Source organism: Podarcis gaigeae (assembly GCF_964106915.1).
Source record: "Podarcis gaigeae genome assembly, chromosome: 3".
In the NCBI taxonomy this organism is placed as follows: Eukaryota; Metazoa; Chordata; class Lepidosauria; order Squamata; family Lacertidae; genus Podarcis; species Podarcis gaigeae.
The window spans coordinates 41,800,152-41,823,247 of record NC_139680.1 but is presented as its reverse complement, the minus strand read 5'-3'; the positions used below and the strand labels follow the sequence as shown (position 1 = coordinate 41,823,247).

At 41.5% G+C, this 23,096-nt stretch overlaps 1 protein-coding gene across 1 annotated transcript; it reads right to left on the bottom strand.

Moving 5' to 3' along the window:
- Positions 1-826: 826 nt before the first annotated feature.
- LOC310840389 (hormonally up-regulated neu tumor-associated kinase-like) lies at positions 827-22,867 on the bottom strand. The gene is made up of 9 exons (XM_083730288.1): positions 22,451-22,867; positions 21,405-21,697; positions 19,534-19,589; positions 17,780-17,918; positions 16,028-16,155; positions 13,835-13,970; positions 12,506-12,683; positions 4,467-4,689; positions 827-2,734 (listed from the first exon to the last, which is right to left on the bottom strand). Exons 1-9 carry the CDS (start codon positions 22,694-22,696, stop codon positions 1,968-1,970), a joined length of 2,166 nt encoding a protein of 721 aa, XP_083586414.1. The 5' UTR covers positions 22,697-22,867; the 3' UTR covers positions 827-1,967.
- Positions 22,868-23,096: the final 229 nt, after the last annotated feature.

Here is a 23,096-nt window from a genome sequence, read left to right as displayed (position 1 = left end):
GATGGATGTGCACGCCCGCACCACCCCCTTGGGACAACACTCGCGTGGGCAACGTCCCACATCCCCACTGGCGACGTGCCAATACGCAAGACCCTCCCTCCGCCACTGGTCTTGCTGGGACAGTAGTGCCTTCCTCTGCAGAAGTGTGAAATTTGAAGGGTGGCTGTGGTTTGGTCCTTGTATTGTGTACGGTGTGAATTAGATAGGTTTGACTTTAAATGGGAATTGAATCAGATTTCTCCCTCATTCCTCCTTCATATGAAAGCCCCTAGAGCTCTCTGCAATGAACAAAAAGGAAGAAAGTCCCACTTCTTTTGACTTTATTAAAACAATTGTGTAAGGCCAAACCATACAGTCCTTACATCTAAGACACTCAATATGGGAAGCTCATATATTTCCATTGCCTGCCCCCCTTACTAGGGAATAAAGTCTCTCTTCATTTGTTAATGACAGTGATGATGGTTATTAATGCCACTGTTGACTGCTGTTCACTTTACATGGTTGAAATATTATTCTGATATACCGGTAGTTTATTAAATAGTTCAGTACAACATTTGATTCAGAATATTTTTTTCTTGTTTTCCTCCTCTAAAAACCAGGTGCGTCTTATGGTCAGGTAAGTCTTATGGGAGTGGGGTGGAGTGGGAAAATTGGGGGTGACATCCATGTTGACATTTGAAGTCAAAAGTGGGTCCTGGATCAGGAAAGGTTTGAAATCTACGAGTCTCCGTGTTTATGAGTAAAGGGCAGAGGTGACAGAATATGGACATTACTAGTGCATGAAGTACCAGAGTCCTAGCAGATGTCACAATGAGTAGAACTTTCATTTTTTAATTTTTAAAAACTATTTATTTTTACAAAAACAAAACAAAACAGTGCAACATATGGTGTATTATATATTCGGATTTGACAGAGGTGGTTACAAATAATTTGCTTATGAAACTTTGTTCATCCCCATTCCAAAAAAATTGTGCCACGTGTGCCAGTTCACTTGGTATCTTTCGTCATTAAATAAAGCCACACCATACAAAATCATCTCCCTAGTCCAGCCAGCTAGTGAATTATTCCAAACATAGTTAAACCATTCTTGTTCCATACACCCACTCTCATGTTTCCAGTGCTTTGCCTTTACCTCTCTTGAAGTTTACAGTATAAAAGGTTAACATCTCTTTAAATGGTATTGTTTGGGGTAATGTTGGCCAGGGATTTGCAGTTGAAGTCAATTCATGAGTTCTCCAATATGAGCTAAGATTTTATACCCAGGCTCCCAAGTCCAACTCTGGGATTCATCCAAACTGTGAAGGGATAGATCCACATGGCATAGGAGGAACATGAGCAGTGGTATTGCATTCTTGCTATTAAAAAATATCTGCCACAGGCTCACAATTACAATGCAAGTTCTCTGTTGGGAAGCATTCAGGCATATGACTTAGATAACTTAGGTGTACCAGAAAGTGCTCACCAATAAATTGTTAGCCCACAGGACACATTTTTTCTTTTCATCATGAATATGGATTCTCATAATAACAAACAAAGAAAGAAACAGTGAATTTCAAGTACCTACAGTTGTGTAAACATTTTTTTAAAAAATAAAATAACCACATTTAACTATTTGGCACAGGATACACAAATGAGTTCTGTGAAAATAGGAATAGAAACAAAAAAAACTGCCAGCTATTGAATATTCATTTCCTCCTTTGTTGATGTTAGTTTCATTTTGTTCCATTGAAATCAACCTATTGTGGGTCTTGTGGTGTGTGTGAGAGAGAGTTTTATTCTTTTGTTATAATGTGCACAACTAACTTGGACCCATTTGTTCTGTACTCTGTGTTACTAGTTACTCCCACTCCATTTCCCTTCTCCTGTCACAATCTTCCTAGTTATTTGCCAAACACTTTGTCTCTTCACTTTTTTGCACACGCACAGACACCCCACTGCTACTCATTTAGTATATTGCATTGCAAACATTATGCAAAATCTAGTCTTAAAATCTCAGGCTTTTTCCCTGACCTTGTTTGATATGGTGGAGTTAATACTGGAAGATTCAAGTCCACATCCTTAGGTGTGTGTTTGAGTTGTACAAAGTTCCTCTTAACCTTGCCACTGTTGAAGAAGTCTTTTGACTTTTCTTTGGATTGCCTCAAGCTTCTTACCATAAGTGTTTGTTGTGGGGTCATGGGGAAAATTGGCGGTCTTGACCCGTTGACAGAAAATGGAGATGAGCCATTGGGTTGTTGCTGTGATAGTCCCATCAATGAGATCTTTTTAGTGATGGGGTCCCTCAGGGCAACTTGTCTCAGCCTTGGTAAAGGTGAGAGGTGTGGTGATTCCATAATCAAGAGAGCTGAGCTTTCTTTTTCCTGGTATTGCCATGGTAGAGATGGAAGATTCTCATCCATTGCTTTCAGAAGATCCTTGACTCTTGTGTCTGGGCAAACCATAGGACTTTGGTCTACCAGTCTGTTTTCAATTGCTGACCTTGGTGTTAGTCTACTTGCACATGACATTAAGGACCTTTGAGCCTGGTGGTTCATAGAATATGCTGGGTTATTTCCTAAAGCAGAAGGTGGCTTCTCAGATAAATATGATTTTCTCTCTTCTGAAAAACCTTTAATATCTTCTATATTTTCCTGCGGGTCCAGTTGTGTGTGATTTAATGGCTCACATGAATAATATTTATTTGGAGATTTAGGAGGTTCAAAATGAACCAATTCTCTGTCTGCAAACTTGGAAACTAAATGGAATATAGAGTATATGAAATCAGTTTATGTAGAAATTATAGTTGCAGTAAAGAGTAGAGATATCACTATGTGTTATACTTCAAATTTGTGATTGACATTTGGTATGATGATAAGATTTTTGGATGTTGATCTTTCAAAATGACAATAAAAGGTAAAAAAATTGGTAAAAATAAGAAGGGGTACACTAAGTGTTGGGGGAATACTGTTTAGTTCTGTATTGCCCCCCATGTCATTCAACATCTACATGAAACCATTGAGTAATGCTAGTAAATACAAACTTGCACTTTATATTTTGCAGAGAATAATACACTGACTTGTTTTGCAATGAAATACTCCCTCTTACAAGCATTAAGGGTGCAATGTATGTCCCTTTAAGATATTTAAAAGTGGGAGCTAAAACCTTTCATAGTCACCACTTCCAATATTTAAAAAGACACGTGCTGAATTGTATACATATGCACCTTCCAGACTTCATGAGAGGCCCAGTTATATCATCTGCTCATCAAGTTCAGATATAAATTTTATGTCATGACTGGCCATGAGTCACAACACATCTGGGTTAATTGTAGATGAGAAATGACAATGAGTTGGATTGAGGGTTCCTGTGAGAGTATCTCCACTCACGGGACACTTCTACTGCAGGAAGAAGGAAGCTAATGTTTGCTGATTTCTCCTTCTCTTGGTATTCCAAAGGTGTTCTGGAAAGTTAGGGGACACTCTGGAACAGTTTGAAAGGTGGGCAAGGGGGCAAAAGGCTAAAAGAGGAACTATTAAAAAATCCTCTCCTTTCTCTTGCTCATACTGGCCTATCCTTTCCCTTTAAAACAGTAAGCTAAGGTGCTCTGATGTAAGTTAAGGTTAAAAACAATTAATTTTCCAAAAAAGAAAAAGAAATAAATAAAAAATTCTTAGAATGACATAGATAAAACATATATGCTTTACATATCTACTTTTCAAATATAATATCTATAAAGCACAAAACCAGATTGATAGAAACCCATACTATATTTTGTTTGCTTTTTGGACAAAAGAAACCACTATGCTCTTGCAAGTACCTGTATTGGTTCTCTTGTGCCTCTAAAGAAAGTACTGGAAAAAGGGAAGGGGAATTGTTTCATCTTTGTTTTCCTTCTTTCATTCCGACACAACAAATCAGTTTTGCTATTAGTGCACACTGATATGCTTTAGCTAGCCACTTGCTCATGGAGGGCATTACCTGCAATTCCCAGGGTTTTTTTGCCTGGAGTGCCCCTACAACAGCAGCTGTAACAGTGCTGCCTACCATGTAACTTAGGGGTAAGAAACCTTTTTTTATTTTGAGGGCCTCATTCCTTTTTGAGGGCCACATGCCAGTACAGTGTGGGGCCAGAGGGGAAGGTGTGTAGAGCACCAAATGCAAACTTTACCTTTATATTGGAGGCCAGATTCTAAACACACACTCCCCTCTCTATCTTCCATTCAAACAAGCAAGACATTACCAGAGTTCAAGGAAACATTCTAGCCAGGCAAAAACATTCAGGGTGTGCAGCAGGGTCATTGAAAGGTATGGCCTGGGGAGAATTCTGAGAGCCACATCGAAGCCTGGCAGCCCCTGGACCTGAAATTCCCCACTCCTGATGTAACTTATCTCCCTTGGTTACCTTGATTTCAATTAAAGTCCCACTCACCCCAGCCTTTGTATAGTTAACCGCATTCCAGATTATGAAGATAAGCAGCACATATTACCTTCTGGTAAAATTCCTTGGTTTTCCAGAGTGATGGCAATTTCATCTTCCTGGATAGCATATGGCATTTCTGAGTTCAGGACAGAAGGAAACACTTTATTCTCACAGCTTTTCAAGTTTTCTGTTGTAACCTGTTCTGTCTTTTGAGAAGCTGGCATATCATCTGCATCTTGGCTTAGGGTCCCAGGAAGTTTAACATCAAACTTTTCTGAGGTACTTTCCTTCTGTAGACATATCAGACACCGGTAATACTACCATACATGGAAAAGCTGAAGTGATAAGAAACTGCAACGTGGTAAGTTCAGGTATCTAGGTGGGATGTAGACTTTGTTACTAGACTAGGGTAGGTTAAGAAGAGGGGTCCAATGTGAAAAGCTAGTCGTGATCAAATTAAGTCCCTTTGGTTTCAGAGGGAACTAGGTTCAACAAACGTAGTCTGCAGCTAAACTGGCTAACTCTAAATCCGTGGAGACTGGTATTGTGACCGCAAAGACTATGGAATAGGATGTTTACATTTTTTGCAATAAATAATCTATGTACAATAAAACCAACAGTATAAAAACAAGGGCTGTTATGAGAAATTCCTTTTCTCCAGCTGCACTTGGTATCTGCTGGTAGAGCCATAACCCAAATACAGGAAACCGTCTTATACTGAGCCAAACCACTAGTCCACTGAGCAGAGTATTGTCTACTGTGACTGGCAACAGCTCTCCAGGCTCTTTGGCACATGTTTTTCACACCACTTACAGCTGCAGGTACCATAGAATGAAGCTGGGATCTTCTGCATGCAAAACATCCTCTACTACTTAACTACATGCCTTGTGTCAGGAGCCGGAGTCAAGGGCAGGTGTCAGTGAAGTTAACTCGTTATTCAAAGAAACCAAAGCAGTGCGGGCCTAGTGATCGCAGCAACACTTCCCAGTAGGTCTAGCCCCGATGAGGCTCCTCCCCGCTCAGGTCCTACCTTAGCAATCTAAGGCAACTTCATCTTGTCTCTCTTTGCTCCGCCGTATTCATTCCTCTCTGTGTTCTGGGAGACCGGGTGGGAGGGGAACTGATCACACCAAGAATAGGAGACTCCCTGGATTCTTCAGCAGCCTGTCTCCTGGCCCCTCTCCTGCCTCTGAGTCTGTCCAACTCTCTGCGACAGTTTCCTCCTGCTCACGAATCCTGCTACCTCTTCAGCTTCTGACACCTCCTCCTCCCACTCTGTTCCCTCTTCTCCCTCTGATCACTCATCATTGTCCCACCACCACGCCCCTGGCTCTGAGCCTTCTTCCCTCAAGGGTTCGCCAGCTGGGGCCTCCCACCTCTCTTCTGCATCTAGCCAGCCCGTGACACCTTGTTGGACACACCTTTTCATGTAGACATTCGGGTGAGGACTGACGGTTGGATTTGGCCCCAAGGGCTGAAATTTTGCAATTGGTTGAATGGTTTTTTTAAATTGATGTTTTGATTTTATTTGCTATTTTATGTACTTTTGTGCATTACCTGCCAGATCCTAGTGGATGAAGGGCAGTGTAGAGAAACAGCCTATAACTAAATACATAAACAAATCTTCTGAGTAAAGAAAAGCCAAAGATAGCACCGTTGATGTATAATGCTGACATGTCTTAATAGATAGTTGGACACTGAATCCAGTACAGTACAGTATTAAACCTTGACAGCCACTGTTTTTACAGGAAAGGTTTTCCTTGTTAATCTATCCTATAGAAATCTTTATTCGAAGCAAGTAAAATTTATAGGCTGACTGGCTCTCCCAATGCTTGAATGAATTTTGAGCCTTAGTAGAGTACATTAAAAGACTGAGTCTCTTGGAATCTGAAACACTTTGGGAATCTGAAACTCCTGTGGGTTCATCTGTCCCTATCAAATATTTTCAAAACTTGAAGAATGCGGTTATATCCGTTATCTTCAAGGACTTTCTGTCCTTGAGCAATTTGGGTAAGTTTTTTTTTAAAGACCAACAACAACTGTACTGCTCAAACCACACTGCATCAGTGGGGAATAAGAGATGACATAAGTATTTTAGCCAAAGCAATCAAAGCGTCTCTCAGGATTTTGCACACTCCTGGTTAAGAAAACAAATTTTCATCTTAGATTTTGCAAACTGTCACGTTATATACAGTACATCAGAAAACTTGCCATGGCTCGTTTTTATAGCCAGGCCTCTTAAGAGCTAATTGGTTAAGCACCTGGGCAGGAAGCTTTTTGGCAGGAACACTATTTCTGCAAGGCTTAACTATAAAGTTTTGGATGGCAAATTGTAATCATTAGGCTCTCTTTTCTACAACAAAACACATAAAATGCAAACAGGTTGCTTGGAGAAATCACAGTGTGTAAAAGGACAGGCCATGTTTTATGCTTATCCAATAATTTATGGCTCAAGCCTGATCGTGGAAAAACGGTTTCGGTTGCCTGTAGTCATTTAAAAGCCAAATTTCCAGTAGGTTTTCCCACCAAACAAAATTACTATCATGCCTAAAACTAAATCTTTTGTGACCAGCTGTTTGCAGTCAGGATTTTAGAAAGTGAGAAGTTAAACTTTAATAAATCGAACCTTTAGGGTCTTTCCAGAAAAGAGTTTTATTGGACAACCAAAGCACAGTTATGACTTAGTTGATGAGGGGGTGGGGAATCAAATCTCTTTCCTCGTGTCTACTGTGGGAAATCACATTCTCTCAGTACTCAAACAGCATTTATTTATTTTTTGGCAATGAGAAAATGTCACACACACCACTCAGTTAGCCTATCTATTAGAACCTGTAGTGTTCTGTGTAGTGTATTTACATCACTTTCATAGGCAACTACTAGCTAGTTCTTGTGACATCACTGGTGTTGAGCAACACTTAACCCCCAACATGTCTGCACAGGCATTTATAGTGTGTGTGCTGTTTTTTTAAATTGTTTTTAGGACAATTATTTTACTAGTTTTTAAAAACTTATGCAGAAGCTGACTGCTATATTATGTCAGTACAGTATTGTTCCTCAGCAATGCCCATGTGCATTATTATTATTATTATTATTATTATTATTATTTCAATGTATATACCGTCCTTCACCAAAAGATCTCAGGGAGCTGTGCAACATTAGAAACACATTGCAAAACATCAATGATAAAACATAATAAAAACATAGTAAAAAGCATACTGAGAGACAGCCTAATAGTAAAATGGCATCTAAAGACAATGTAATGATGGCACCAGGCGAGCCTCTCTAAGGAGAGCATTCCACAATCGGGGAGCCACCACAGAAAAGGCCCATTCTCTTGTTGCCACCCTTTGAACCTCTCTGAGAGAGGGGACACAGAGAAGGGCCTCAGATGACAAGCACAAGGTCTGGGTCCGTTCGTATGGGGAGAGGTGGTCCTTAAGGTATTGAGGTCCTGAGCCATGTAAGGCTTTATAGGTCAACACCAGCACTTTGAATTGGGCCTGAAAACTAATCGGCAGCCATTGTAGTTGTGCCAGTATTGGTATTATATGCTCAAACTGTAGACCAAATGGCCCCTCTCTTTCCCCCAAACCCACTATTCCCCAGGGTCTCAACTCAGCAGCTTGTGCATACAGCCTTATGGAGAAGCAATCAGGAAGGAATGGATTCTGCTGGGGTTTTTTATGTGCAAATGGTTAATGGCTTGAAGCAATAGTACATAAAATGCAGCAAAATAAACTTTTCCATTCTCCCCCTTCACTGCCCCAAACAGTTCAATAATGTTGAGAACAGCCACTCCAAGACATGTTGCTCTCTGAGTCAAAGGAGACGATGGGATGACCCGATTCAGCTTATATAAGTCCACTGGACTGACAGTTGACTCTTACTTTGACACAGGCAGTAGGACACCATGGTCCTTAATAATTGTGGGCAGTAGGCTGCATGGAACATAAATCTCTGTCCTTCAGCAGCTCACCACTGCTCCCTGCCCCTCAGCATTTGCTGTCTGAGATGGTTGCCCCATTCTACCTAATGGCAGAGCCAGCTCTAATTCTGAAGATCAGTGAATGCTGCTGCCCTCTGCTGAACTGTATTATGCCTAAAGTGATGTGAAGTTGTATGAAAGTTCTGCCTGTGGTTTTTTTCATTGATGACCATTTCATACATTCAGTCTTAGCCATCAAATTTTGCATTCGCTGAGTGAGGAACAATAGATGTGCGAACTTGCTGCTATCCTGAGAATTTATTGTAAGAGTTGTCCATATATCTTGGATAAACAAAAGTCAAGGGGAAAATAAAGTTAGCTGGATGGCTTTCTTGATGAGCCTAAAAGCCGACGTGAGAGAGAAAGTATTTATGGCAATGTAAAAGAAGTACAACTTGGAATGACAGATGAAATCCACAAGGGAACTGTTTAGAGTTAATATCAGAAGAATTTATGAAGAGAAGACCTTTTGACTTTTTGGTTAGTGCACAAATGGAGTTGAAAGCACTCATGAAGTCCTCACTAAGCACTAGTTAAAGGACCACAGGGAACAGATCTGCTGGGGTAGCGATACAGAGAACATGAGGATAGTAGAAGATTTCAGCCTTGAACTTCCAAGGTTCTGCTTTTTTCTATCTGATTCAAATGCAGGTCAAGGGATTCTTAAGTTGCTCCATATTGTCCCCATCGGAGCATTAAGATGCGCCTTGTTTAAATTCATATTGCATTTTATTTTACAACCCAAACAGGAGGCTAGTGAAAGTATCTGGCTTTCTCCGTTATCCATGTCAGAAAATAAATCCCAATGATTTTTTTAAAAAAAAAATACTCTCCTTTTTATATAGGATGCATAGCTGCTTGCAAAGCATTTATGAAATCCAATCTAGAGGGAAAATATGACTTCAGCATAGGAATTTACTGAAAGGTTTTTTAGCTTATTTGAAGCTTTCACTTATTTATTCAATAGCACTTTGTTGTAAATTATTTGTTGCAAGTGTTCAAATATCAATGGGTTCAGTGTGTCTGCTCCTCACTCTAGGCATGGCAGAATGTCAAGAGGATGAAGCAAAAGTGATATCTGGCTTGTTGTCAACATTTAAAGACAACAGAATACTGGCATTTGCAATATCTCTTGCAAAAATTAAGGTAGTCTTACTGATATCTGCCATGTTTCCAACAAATCTGTCTTGCATTCATCTTGCACCAAGGTGTTTTCATGGTTGTCACGTTTACACATTCACATGAATGAAAATTAGGTATTATTATATTGGTGAACACTTTCACAGCCTTTCATCTTTTTTGCCAAATCATCTTCTGCAACTGTGCTAAACTCTGCAATGGGGTTTATATCAACCAATGTGATGGCACTGTTATATCGTGAAATCCTACAGTATCAGTTGCAGAATGAACTTTTCATGCAAAATGTTAATCTAGCCTTAAGACTACAAAACCCATGATGCCGTACATCCTGGTGTGAAATAAACATGTGCTTGCTGCAACCACCTCCACCCTATAATGTGTCCATGAGCAAAATCGGATGTAGAGAAATCATAGAATTGTAGCATTGGAAGGGACCATGAGGGTTGTCTAACCCTGCCCCCTGCAATTCCCCCGTCTGTCACTACATGATCCCCTGCTTGTGTTGGAATACAGGAGAACAGGCAAATATCAAGTGAGTCTTTGAAACAGCTTTATTACAAAATGCCTGAAAGTTCCTATGAGCAAAATTAAAACCCTAACAAGGCCCATCTAATTTTTGAACCACTCTCCACCTGAGCATATGTAACCATTAGGCAGTAAAAATAATGAAAAGTGTCTAAAATCTTTGGAGAGGCTGCACACAAACCATAACTTAAAGCATATTTCATGCACCTTTAAACCACAAGACTTTCCCCAAAGAATCATGGGAACTAACAGAGCTACAATTCTGAGTACCCTTAGCAACTTACAGTTCCCAGACGTCTTTAGGGAAAGTTGCTCACATTACTCCTTTTGTGACAAGAACTGTTTCTGGAACTACTCTTGTGAGCTGACTTTATGAAGACAAGAAACTATGTTTTGACCATTGGTCCTTCCAGCTCAGTATTGTCTACCAATTGGCAGTGGCTTTCCAGGGCTTCAGACCAAGAAAAATTGAACCACCCTTGGCCCCAACTGAACTTTAGAGACACCTGAACTTTCCGGGAAGGTTGCAAAATAATTAAGTATGCCAAAGCAATACACTGAAAATTTGCACAGAGCCATAACTTCATGAGTCAAACTTATCAAAACAAGCTTTCACCCTGGATTGGACATTCTAATGTGTATTCTAAGAAATGTTGGTTTTGGTCAAATATTTCCAAACCATTTACACTTTTAAAGTTAGATTTTGGCTTCCTGTCTACATAGAGCAAGATGTTTATGACTGAACTGCTAGCCTCTTAAGAGTGATGGTTACCAGTGAGGGAAAACATAAAGATGCCTAAAGTAATTTGGCTCTAATTAAGTACCAAGATATCCCCCTGCCTGTTTATTTGTTTAATAAGCCCTGAATCTCTGCATTTAAAACTCAGGGCTAAAACAAAACATGTACTATATGGCCTTGCAACCTCTCAAAGAAAACAATGAGAAATCCTTAAAATGTTTGAGGTTTCCAGTGTGATCTGCTTCACACCTTCCCTGACACTGAGATATTATTCTTTTATTCATTATTTCACTTCAACAAGCAGAGCTCAAAAGAGCTTAAAACGTCCAAAACCAGCACCAAAACATACAACTAACACCAACATAACCCAACAAAAATGATAACGTAACAGCAAGGTAAATTGCCAAGGCAAGGCAGAAGCTTGCATAACATACACAAAAAGAACTTTTTTGTCAAGCAAGAAAGCTTTTCTAGCTACTAGGAAACACAAGTTAATCTGCTCCAGGTCATTTTAAGCAATTCTTTACTTTCCAAGTGGGAAAGCTACTTGCTTTAAACAAAAATGATACCAATAAACATGCATAGGCTGTGTGTACACCATACATTTAAAGAACATTGTTTTCTACGCAGAATCCTGGGAACTTTAACTCTGTGAGGGGGTAAGCTACAATCCCCGGGATTCTTTGGCAGAAATGATGTGCTTTAAATGTGTGGTGTGTTTGCAGTCTTGGTGCTCAGCACTTCCCAAGTACCAAAGGACAGGGCTTGCAAAGCCCCTTGTGCAGTATTTCCCAAGTGTCTGACAAACAGCTGTTTTTCGTGTGCTCAGAAAAAGCTGCACAAGAGGATTTGCAAGTCTTATGCTTGGTGACTGGGCACTAAGTTTTTGATCACCTGATATCATTATAATGTCAGATGACTGACTGGTGGGTGGTCCAGCCTACCTGTCAAAGTTGGCCCTTGAGGATGGGGAATTTATTTTTTTATTTTTTTTACTTAAAATCATTTATAAACCATGCAATATTTTCAAAATCTCTACTGATCTGGGCCACTGGTCCAAAAAGGTTTCCCACTCCTGCTCTAAGTTAAAGTAGTACTCAGTCTAAGAACCATGATTGTTCCCTAGGACAACTCAGATTTCCACCCCACACCTCTGTCATCTGACAGACAACTCCCTTAGAAACTGCAGAGAGACCATGTCTATTAACAAGCCAGAATATCCACCCTCTGCTCCTGCCAAATGTTGCCCACTCCATCAATGTAGGACCAAGCTGGGCAGGTGCAGTATCTTCAATATTTCATCGCCCTCCATTAGAGATGTTGGGCTTGCAGCATCCATAGCTCTCGCCATTGCCCAAACACCAACCCTTCAACACCAGGAAAAGGAATGATAAAAGGCAGCCATATTTACTCTCTGGGATCGAGGACCACCAAATGTGCATTGCAAGCATAGCTCCTCAATGGTTTTGCCACCCCCACCCCCTTCTTGGGATGCAGAAATCTAAACCAGGGAAGGAAGATCTAGTAAACCCAGGGAAGGAAGATCTAGAAATTAATAACCTGATTTACAGCTAGCTAGAAATACATTGACTAAAAGATCCACTGAGAACTGGCTTTCCTGGAGTTCAAGAAACGATGCAGGCCCAATGTTTTCAGAACTGCAGGCAAGGGACAGGCAACATGCATTCACTAATCCAGTCACTGATTCACACCTCACCTTCATTGTCCCGTGTTCTTTCTGATATCTAATTAATTTCTTCAATAGCAAGTAGTATGTTGCCATTATATAAGATGGCTTGTTGTTTATCAAGACATTGACAACATCCGAAAGATTGAGCTCCAGTGTTTCCGTCATGTAACTCAAAACAACAGGATTCAGCTCATTGGGGCGAAGTCTGAAAAACAAGATGCTTTGGTAACAGGGATGGAGGGAACCCTTGGGCTCAGACTGCAACTGAGCTCACTCAACAAAGTTATACCCCTCCACAACAAAAGAACCCTTGTTTTCTTCCTGGTCCCAATTTCAAAATTTATCTGAACACCTCCTCCAAATCTCCCTTGAGTTCCCCAACCTGCCTATAAGCTCCTAAACCCTGCCTCACCCACCATTTCTCCAATCTTATTGCTGCAGTAGAGCAACAATGGTAATGGGTTGGATCTCAGGATCTCAGAGGTCTACGGGTAAGAAGAGGAGGAGGAGGAGGAGGAGGAGGAGGAGGAGGAGGAGGAGGAGTTTGGATTTGATATCCCGCTTTATCACTACCCAAAGGAGTCTCAAAGCGGCTAACATTCTCCTTTCCCTTCCTCCCCCACAACAAACACTCTGTGAGGTGAGTGGGGCTGAGAGACTTCAGAGAAGTGTGACTGGCCCAAGGTCACCCAGCAGCTGCATGTGGAGGAGCGGAGACGCGAACCCGGTTCACCAGATTACGAGTCTACCGCTCTTAACCACTACACCACACTAGGTAAACGTACATATTATGTCACTTGTATAATTACTACCACTCAGCTATATGTTCAGCCAGTAACACTACATCAATGTAAAATTTTTGGGAGAACAACTCTGTGACTCAGTGGCAGAGCATCTGCTTTGAATGCAGAAAGTCCCTAGATCAATCCCTGGCATCGCCAGGAAGGGCTGGGAGTGTCTCTCTCTGAAATGCAGGTAACCCACTGTCAGTCACGAATAGAGTCCCCACCAGCAATCTGAAGTGGAACAACACAAACAATGGCTGTTGGCCTAAGTCAGTGAAGGGGTGGGGCATTTCTCCTATAGGACAATGTTGTCTAAGAACGCTATTCGAAATAAAGTAGGACGGAACCAATTTATTCAAATTCTGTCAGTCTTTAAAAGTTTTAAGAGGAACCAGAAGGTGCCTTCAACAGGCTTGGATTGGACTTTATATGTGCCCCATTAAAATGACCCAGTTCCAGTTTTGTTTTGTTTTAAAGGAAGGACTAGAATTAATTGCATTGGCCTTAAGCCTAGGAAATGCTATTCAGAAGGCGAAAATGAACAAAGAAGACAAAATTTGAGAAGAATTACCTATTTTTATATGTACATGAATTCAGTGGTTTCCTGATATTACCATCATTCAGCCATTTGTCTTTCATTGCCTCTTTAATAGCAGGTCTCTTAGCTGGATCAGGTTCAAGTAAAGAGTGCATGAAATGAACAGCTCCTGGGCAGAAATTCCAACAAAACAATGTTAGCTATAGCAATAGCCTGCATTACAGTTTATCTTTCTCTGGCCTTAGACTTCGTACTTGCTAAGTTCACATCAGCAGAGACATGCCCGCAGAGGATTTAATTTTGTTAACTATTTGATAAACAGGTGTTTAATGTCCCATGTTCAATTCCCAGCATCTCCATGTATGACTGGGAAGGAGACTCCCTACCTAAAAACCTGGAAAGTCAGTGCTAGAAAGGTGTGGTTCATCTTTGAAGTTCTAAACACTGACACTACCATATAACCAGGAATATTCATGGGGTGCTTTTGCAACCCACCTAATTTACCTAAGCTGTTGTAGGGACTCCAAAACTTAAATCAAGAGCTCTGCAGCCTGTTTAACCACATGAGAATCCCAGGACAACCTTTGTTGAAATATCAGACCTTCTTTCAGGCACATAGGGAAATAGAAGGGAGAACAATAAAATTCCACAGTTGACAGGCATTATGGAGCCTCTAGATTGACTATGTTTGGCACACACATTATGAACATGACCTTCATCTGGTCAAAAGAGCAGTGAATTCTGCCAGTGCCTTCAGGCCTGGATTTTAGATCTTCCTTAAGTCTACCTTCAGCAAATTACTTCGAGAACCCTGGGGTAGGGAAGCACATTCCACTCCCAGCCTAAATTTGGGTAGAGCTGTCCAAGTTTGGCCTTGTCTGGACCTGACAACTATAATGTTGCAGGGTGGCAGACAACACTTCCAATAACAGTGGTACTCTATTTGACCTGGGCTGCTTGGTAATTCAATAGGTATAGGAGAAGCAGAAGCATAAAGCTGCCTTGGCAGGTCACTGCCCTGTTTTCAAGTCATGATGGGGGACCTCACTACATGTTGGGTTAGCCACATTGAGATGCATGCAGAATTGTTGTGAACATAGTAACATAGCCAACTGCTGCTTCACAGGTAAGATTCACCTTCTGTTGTGTGGGCAGGATGGTCCCTCCCCTTACCTGGCCAAACCTCTGGCAACGCCTCCCCAAGCAGGATTGGGCAGTTGACAGAGGTAGTCGGAGACTTCCAGGTATCCAGCCTGGGGAGGATGAAGCCAGCCTGAACTACCAGGAATTGCCCTGGGATCCGGGGGCTGTGCACAACCAAACAAAAGGTGCCCCCATTTGATGTGGGAGCTGTCATTCTTTGTACCCCATCCATCTGACTAGGTTGCGCCATCCACTCTGGGCAGCTTCCAGCATTTACAGAAACATAATAAAGCAACAAACATTTTTTTTAAAAAATAATTTTGGTTTTGTAACAAAAACCAACCCGAATCTTTTTTGAATGGAAGTTGTGCATAAATGGCTTTCCTGTTCTCATCAAGTAACATAGTGACCAGCACAACTTGTCTCTCATTGCAGAAGGTGTTTCTGAATTGTCCCATTCACCTAGTCACAATGATTTCATAATCACTGTCATTAATACATTGCAAAAAGGAGGAGAAACTGCATCAGCATTTTCTTCCACAATCACAAACAAGTGCTTCATAGATGTTGTTACTCCTTAACAAGATTGATGGCAGATGAAATCACAATTTATTTGTGTCACATTTTCTATGAACATTAAACATTATGAGGACAATCCAGCCAAAGTTAAGCTCAGAGAGTTCAACGGGAGTGTTAAGCATGTACCTACATCTTTTCCAAGGAAGAAAAGCAGGGTCGGTCCTACCATTAGTCAGAGTTTAGTGGGTGGCTCAGGCAGATTATTTTGGGTGTCCTGAAAAGGCAACAAATGTCTGCAATTTATTATACTATGGTTGTAATTTGACCACCAGGAAAAGGTATTTGTGCTTATGAGTTTTTCTGCTCAGGTACCAAAATAACTTAGTGGGCCTTGGGTAGTAGGTCCCTTAATCTGTGGCTAGGGGATGGGAGGGTGGGGCATTCACAGCTCTGCCTCTGGCAACAAAACGTCTTGGGCTGACCCTGAAGTCAAAGGAACTCAAAAGTGCTTACTTTGGCTGGATCAAACTCCATGTGTATAATACAAAGCCAGGTATGGTTTACCAGTGGAAATGTCAGATGGAATGGGATTCATTTCACCGTTCACCATCTTGAGGTGCAACTGCTTGATATTAAATGGTTCCACAGTGAAGGGCAACGTGCCGGTTAGCATGGCAAACATGCTAACTCCTCTGCCAGGGAGAAAGATAGTAACAGTCACATCAGTGGAGCAAGAAGAGGTTTATAAAATGCATGTGTGATGCTTGGGAATACAGTGATAGATTGATGTGTGTTAGCATTATATACTTTGTCAACCAAGTTGCTACTATCAACCAAACTTGATGGTTTCTGCTCACATCCATACACAATAGAATAAGCAAGCAATCTACAAGAATCTACTCTAGGCCCTTTCTACACAATTGTTCTTTTTTCTGCAAAATAGGTGCACCTCCACCCCATTACATACTACATGACTATTTAGAAGCAAGCTGTGCATTTAGTGACTCTTAGAATGGAATATGCCAGTTGTCAATTGTTGAATATGTTTCCTCCCCTTTCCCAGCAGTCTTACCTCATCCCAAGCTGTACAGGAGCCTCTGGCCATCCAGAGAGCCCCTCAAGGGGGTGCAGTCGAAAAAAAAAAATTTCCCTAATTTCTTCACATTAACTTAACTTAGGTTCCAAGCCTAAAGGAAACTGCAGCATCAGATTTAAGACGTTTTGGAGGACTGTAATGTGATTAGCTTTCATCCACCATCAACTGCATTTACAGAACACCTGTTTTATTCCAGTTTTCATGCCCTCAGTTTCAGAGGGATGGAAGAGCTGTAGCATGTGACAGTCAATAAATCCCCCCTGCTTCATGTCTTGTCTGTTTCCAGTCATAAGTCAACCTCACAACTTATTGTTGCTCCCTATTAACATCTTGTATACTAACGCCTCTCTCACCCTCAAATTTTCCATGCTTTAGGAATTCCACATTCTGGTAGGGTGTTGAAAAGAGGCCTTGGTAGTCCTAAAGGCACTCACTTTCATATATCACCAACACCAAGTAATTTAACATATACAATGATTGCAGTGTAAAAATCTAATGCTATGTGAGTCTAGAGATCAAAGTACTCTTGTTTTTACTCTCATTGTAAAAATCAAGAAACCCACTTGCCGCTCTTGAGGTGCATTTAACTTCATTTAGTATACTGATGTCTAAAGCTCCAACTAAGTTTTTCTGTCTCTCTCTCACACACATTTAAAATTAAAATTATCATCTTCGAGGCCCCCATTCTCCTGAACATTGCTGTGATATAATTGATAAATGTAATTCTTGGAGACTGGATGTGACTAGATATTATCAGCAACGTAAAAAAAATAAATCTGAAGAAGTGTGCATGCACACGAAAGCTTATACCCAGAACAAACATAGTTGGTCTCTAAGGTGCTACTGGACAATTTTTTAATTTATTTCGACTGTGTCAGACCAACACAGCTACCTAACTGAAAGTAAAAAAGAAATAGTTTGACTTATAAATATCTGAGTTGGCTTGCTTATTTATTTATTTAAGGTATCTATACCCCACCCTTCATTATAAAATTCCAGGGCACTGTACAGAATACTTTTTCTTACAGGTCCAGATAAAGTACATGTTTGAGTATATAATGTGCCCGTAAATTTCTTGAATACTTTCTTTGTGGGGGAAGAAGGGGCTGCCAGGGGAAATGTTCAAAATCACAAGCCCATCATTTGCTGGCAGCAACACCACATGACTAGAACTCTACTAAAGTGCTGTAGGAGCAATAAAATATTCACAATCTACTTACATGGACCAGACATCGACTTTGGGTCCATATTTTTTATGAGCCAGGAGTTCTGGGGCTGCATAGGCTGGACTCCCACATTGAGTGTTTAGCAGTTCTTGAGAAAGGCCCTCAAACTTCATGATGTTGCTCAGTCCAAAATCTGAAGAAACAAACACATAGAAAATTATACATTTTCACACACAAACATACATCTTGGGGATATCATTAGAGTTTAGATTGACCAGTCAGTGGCGTAGCGTGGGGGTGCAGGGGGGGGCCTGGCCGCACCGGGCGCAACATCTGGGGGGGGGCGCTCGCACTCGCAGCTCTCTGCCCCTACTAAAATCCACGGGTTAGGGGGCGCAAATTACTTGCCTTGCCCCGGGTGCTGACAACCCACGCTATGCCACTGTGACCAGTTAACCAAAGCAAGCAACATTCTAATCTAAATGAGATTGGTGCAGCCTGTTTTCATATTATATCACTCCCCGCTTTCTTCTGGATATCACTAGAGATGAACCTTGGAACAAAGTCCAGGGCGCAGCAGCCCAGTGTCCACTATATGAGGGTGGCAGGTGATGAGGACAGTGGCAAGTGTGCACCTTTCCAAGTGATGACTCTTCAAAAGTCAACGTGGGCAGCATCTTACCATTCAAAACATGTGAAGAGAAAAAGAGGGGAATGATTGTTTATAGAAACATTAAAGAATAGGGCTAAGCAGTGTGGGCTGCCCAGCAACAACACTTGGTCACCAGTTTCATTTTTGTAGGGTGTCTTCTGTGAAACATGAAGTCTAACCCAACTCCTTTGGAATTTCTATAGAATGAGGTGGACTTTTGCTTAAAGACTTTTGTTAATATAAAATGTGCTATTTTGGGTATGAGCCTAGTCTGCTCAATTAATTTAAACAAGCAGAAAGCGAGTGTGGCAGAATCCTCCCTGGGTACCAGGGGGAAATGAGTAATGTATAAACAGGGGGTGGGGAAGGGAAGGCCGCACCAGGGCCTTTGGCTTCTCATCATGGTGTGCAGTGATGAGGCCATTACCTTGCGCCAGGGCCTGATCTAAGCCCAGCCTGGAGTCCAGAAAACTTTCAGATGTTCAGAAGCATATTGAGCAAATTAATCTGTTTATTATGGATTCTTTCTGGAGTGTATTGTTGTGGTGTGGGAGAGATGCCCTTCCACTCCTAGGTCCTTCTGTCCCCAGGGCACACATTTATCTCACGTTGAGTATCCTCTGCAGCAGGAGTGGTGATTTTTTTTTCATTCACAAGCCTTCATACCCTTGTGGGAAGCTTTCCACGGGCCACAAGACAGTGGTGGCATTGGGTGGGACCAGAGGCAAAAGTGGAAGTGTTTAGAGGCCCCCCAAAAGAGTGGGTGAAACAAGACCTGTGACTCAAATCTTTGCATAGTAAGCTATATTCCAGCCATGCAAAAATCAGAGGTTTCTATGACAGCCACCCATATCTCTCCACCCAGGCAAGGAAGAAGCACAGTTCAAAAACACATTCCAGGCAGGCAAATGCAGGTGTGAAAGATGTGGTCTGGGGAGAGAAGGGGGTGGCCAGGGGAGTGGACATGGCTGGGCCTGTGGGGCCACTCCCAGCCCCCAGCTTTAGGTTCCCCACTCTGGCCATCAGAGGTAAGATCTCACAACCCACAGACACCATAGCTGTTTATTTGGCCACTAGTTGTTAATGTATACGTGCAAGGCAACAAAAAACAATCTGTGCAGAAGAGAGTTGTATGTCTGCCATACAGTATACCTACCAACGATTCTGATGTTGTTGTTTTCATCCAGAAGAAAATTTTCAATCTTCAGATCTCTAAACAAAGCAGGAGAGAAAGTAAATGTGTTGTCTTGAAATACAGGATTGGATCCAGAGTTTCTTGAGTAAAATTCCATTCATTAGGCACTTCCTACTGGAGGAATGGTGGGGAGGTGATTTTAGTCAGTTCAGCATGCAATTCTCTTGGACACTCCAGACGTATGGCAACCCATGTTGGAGGTGTCGTTTTTGGCGGAAAAGCTCAACAATTTTGGGATTTTCACTTTTTGAAATATGGCAACCCTAGGTTGGCACTGGGGGATGTGGACAGGAGGAGAATTAGTGGAAATCCAGAGTAAATCTGGATCTAGCGCATAATATTTTGCTCTGCAAATAATGTTAAACTAACATTTCTGAGTGTAATAACTTAATTGCACTAGAGCTCCCCATAGACTCGTTGCCTTATAACAATATTTTCCAGCACAATATGCAGTTAATGCTGGACCTTGGCATTGAAGTCCAGAAACCGCCTCTCCCCCACCCACCCACCAAGAAAAAATTACCAGAGTGACATATTATTGGGCAGTGGGATCAGTACCTGGGCTGGCACAGGTATGCCAGGCCCTAACAGGGACTGATGATGGCTTTCTCTATGAGGCCAGAATTAGACTACAAAGCTCATGTTCCAGGGGGAAGAGAAAGTGGGAGTTTCAGGAAGGTGAGGGGGGGAGAGAGAAACCCCCTCAAACTACAAATTGCTAGTGACTTGAACAAACTAATCCCTTCTATCTCTCAACTCCAGTTTAGCACCTGAGGCAAAAGGTTTCTGCTAGTGGTAGCAGAAGCAGCAGCAGCAGCAGCAATAATAATGACAATAGCAACAACAACGAGAAATTTGCTTCCTTTTCACGGCAGCCAAAATCGGTTGTCTGAGGTAACTACCTCACACTGCCTAACAGAGGCGCTGACCCTGTGCTCCACATATAATGACCCACTTGTCAAAATGATGGACATTTTTGCTCATTCTCCTAATAAATCCCAGTTTGCACTCAAAACCATACTTGTTTACTTTAACACTGTGTGTGTACACTGAGCTAGCCTGAGACATTTCATTACCTGAAGCAGGATATCCAAATGTTGTTGTTTCTCTCTCTCTCTCTCTCTCTCTCTCTCTCTCTCTCTCTCCAACAGTAAGAGTGTAATAACAAATTAAATGACAAGGTGCCATGCTTTCATCTGTCCCATGAGATATTCACTTCACCCTAATGGTTTCACTGCCTTAAGGCTGCATGGATGCTCTATGTGAGTAAATAATTTGATATTTCTGAAATACAGTGGTACCTCAGTTTAAGAACAGCCCTGTTTACAAACTATTTGGTATACAAACTCTGCAAAACTGGAAGTAGTGTTCTGGTTAGCGAACTTTACCTTGGTCTACGAATGGAAGTCAAACAGTGGAAGGGCACCGGCGGCAGGAGGCCTCATTAGGGAAAGCACACCTCGGTTTAAGAACAGTTTCAGTTTAAGAACAGGCTTCCGGAACAGATTAAGTTCATAAACCGAGGTACCACTGTATATACCAGGGTGCCCAAACCTTTTTCAAAGAGGGCCAGATTTGATGAAGTGAACATGTGTGAGTTGTTGGGCTTTTCTTAGGACTGAAGTTGCTGAGGTTTTTTTTTAGGATTTTACCCCGAAACGGACTTTGGACATGCCTGGTATATACATATGGCATAACTGATCAAAGTTAAGCACTTAATAATCTCACTAATTTGAATGGAAGACTTCAGCAGATACTTTCATGAAACGAGTGGGGCTGAGTTTTATCATGGCCCCTGAAATATAAATCTGAGGGAAGGAAATCTGCTGTACCTGTGGACGATCCCATGATGATGCAAATGTTCTACTGCAGACATTATCTGCCTGGTATATTTCTTGACTTCCCTTTCTTCCAGTTTCTTTTTCTCACAGATTCTGTCCATGAGATCTCCCCCTAGGCACAGTTCCATCACCATGTAATAGGAGTTTTCCGTCTCCAATGTTTCATAGAGCTGAACAATATTGGGATGTTTAATCATCTGATGTATCCTAGGTTCCCGCTTCATATTTTTTAAAACATAGGAGTCTTGCTTGGCTTTTTTCTTATCTATGACTTTTATGGCTACCTAAATAACAAAAATGCTGTCAATATTTGTTTTTATAATACAGACAACCCACTTTTCTTTAGCAGCACAGTGTCAAAGACAAAAATGTATTTTATATATATATTATTTACCATTGATGGGATCAAGATGCAGTTTTTCTGCTAGTGGTTTGCATGCAATAAGTCATAATTTTCAATGTTGGTGGCTTTGTAAGTTTTTGATTTCAGTTAATATATGCTAAAATTAGATCCTGATATAATGATGATCTAATAATTTGTTCCAGCAAAAGTGTTCCTTGTGCAACACACAGTGGAATGTCTGCATGTACAGACATACGCCGCCTCCCAAATTCTACACTTCTGTTAGATAACTTGAATGTTGAATTTCTCAAGGAAGATAAGCAGTGTGTCCATCAACACATTTACAAAAATGTAGGTGCACAGCTACTTCAGATACTCAGAATCAAATAGGAATCAAACAAGTTTCATTGGTATCACAAACAGGAAAACAGTGATTCATAAAAGTTAGGGGAAACATCTAATTATACACACAACATACCTAACACAGTAATATTAACATATTAGATCTGGTGCAATATTCCAGAGCACGATAGCAGGTAAATATATTACTATTATGGGCATTGCTGCTTCAGCTAAATAAAGCACCAGGTTGCACTTGCAGATGAAAAAACAAAGCCCTAAACTTCTTCAGCATGCATCACCATGAGATTAGTGGCAAACATTCCTCACTCTCTTCTAGCCACTCTCCATTTACCTTCTCCCCAGTGGGGATGTGAAAGCCCTCCATCACTTTGGCAAAGGAGCCCTTGTTGATCATTTTGCCCACTAGGTAATTCCCAACTTGCTTGGTATGGGGAAAATTCTTCCTAGACTCTTGGGACACCTTGCTGAAACAAACAGGTATATCCCTATGGTTTGTCCCCCACTCTGGTAATATCCTTTCCTGGTTTGCATGATCCATTCCTCTGTCATCTGGAGCAGCTTTGATTGCTGCAGGCATGCCGGGGGGAGTGAGACTGGCTGATGACACCCCAGTTCTTGAAGACTGCTGCTTTCCAGAGGCAACACAGAATGGTTAACAGATTCTGTGCCTGTAGGTCTCGAGGTACAATGGCCAAGTTGTTGGCCGCGCCGTGTGTGATCATCCTCCCTTGGAGGCTAGTTTTTCATCACTGATCTCTTTCTGCCAGCATGCAGGCCTGCTCAAGCAGAACCAAGCTGGAGATTATTAACCTAACCTGATACACGATGTCAATTAATGCCCCAGAACTGACAGCTCCGATGTCACATAATCTCATGGAACAAACCCTTCCCATTTACAGAGGCCAACATTAGCACCAAGGGCTCTGTTCACCAGCCCTGAACACCAATCAGCTAAATTAGAGTGTCGCTTGCTTTAC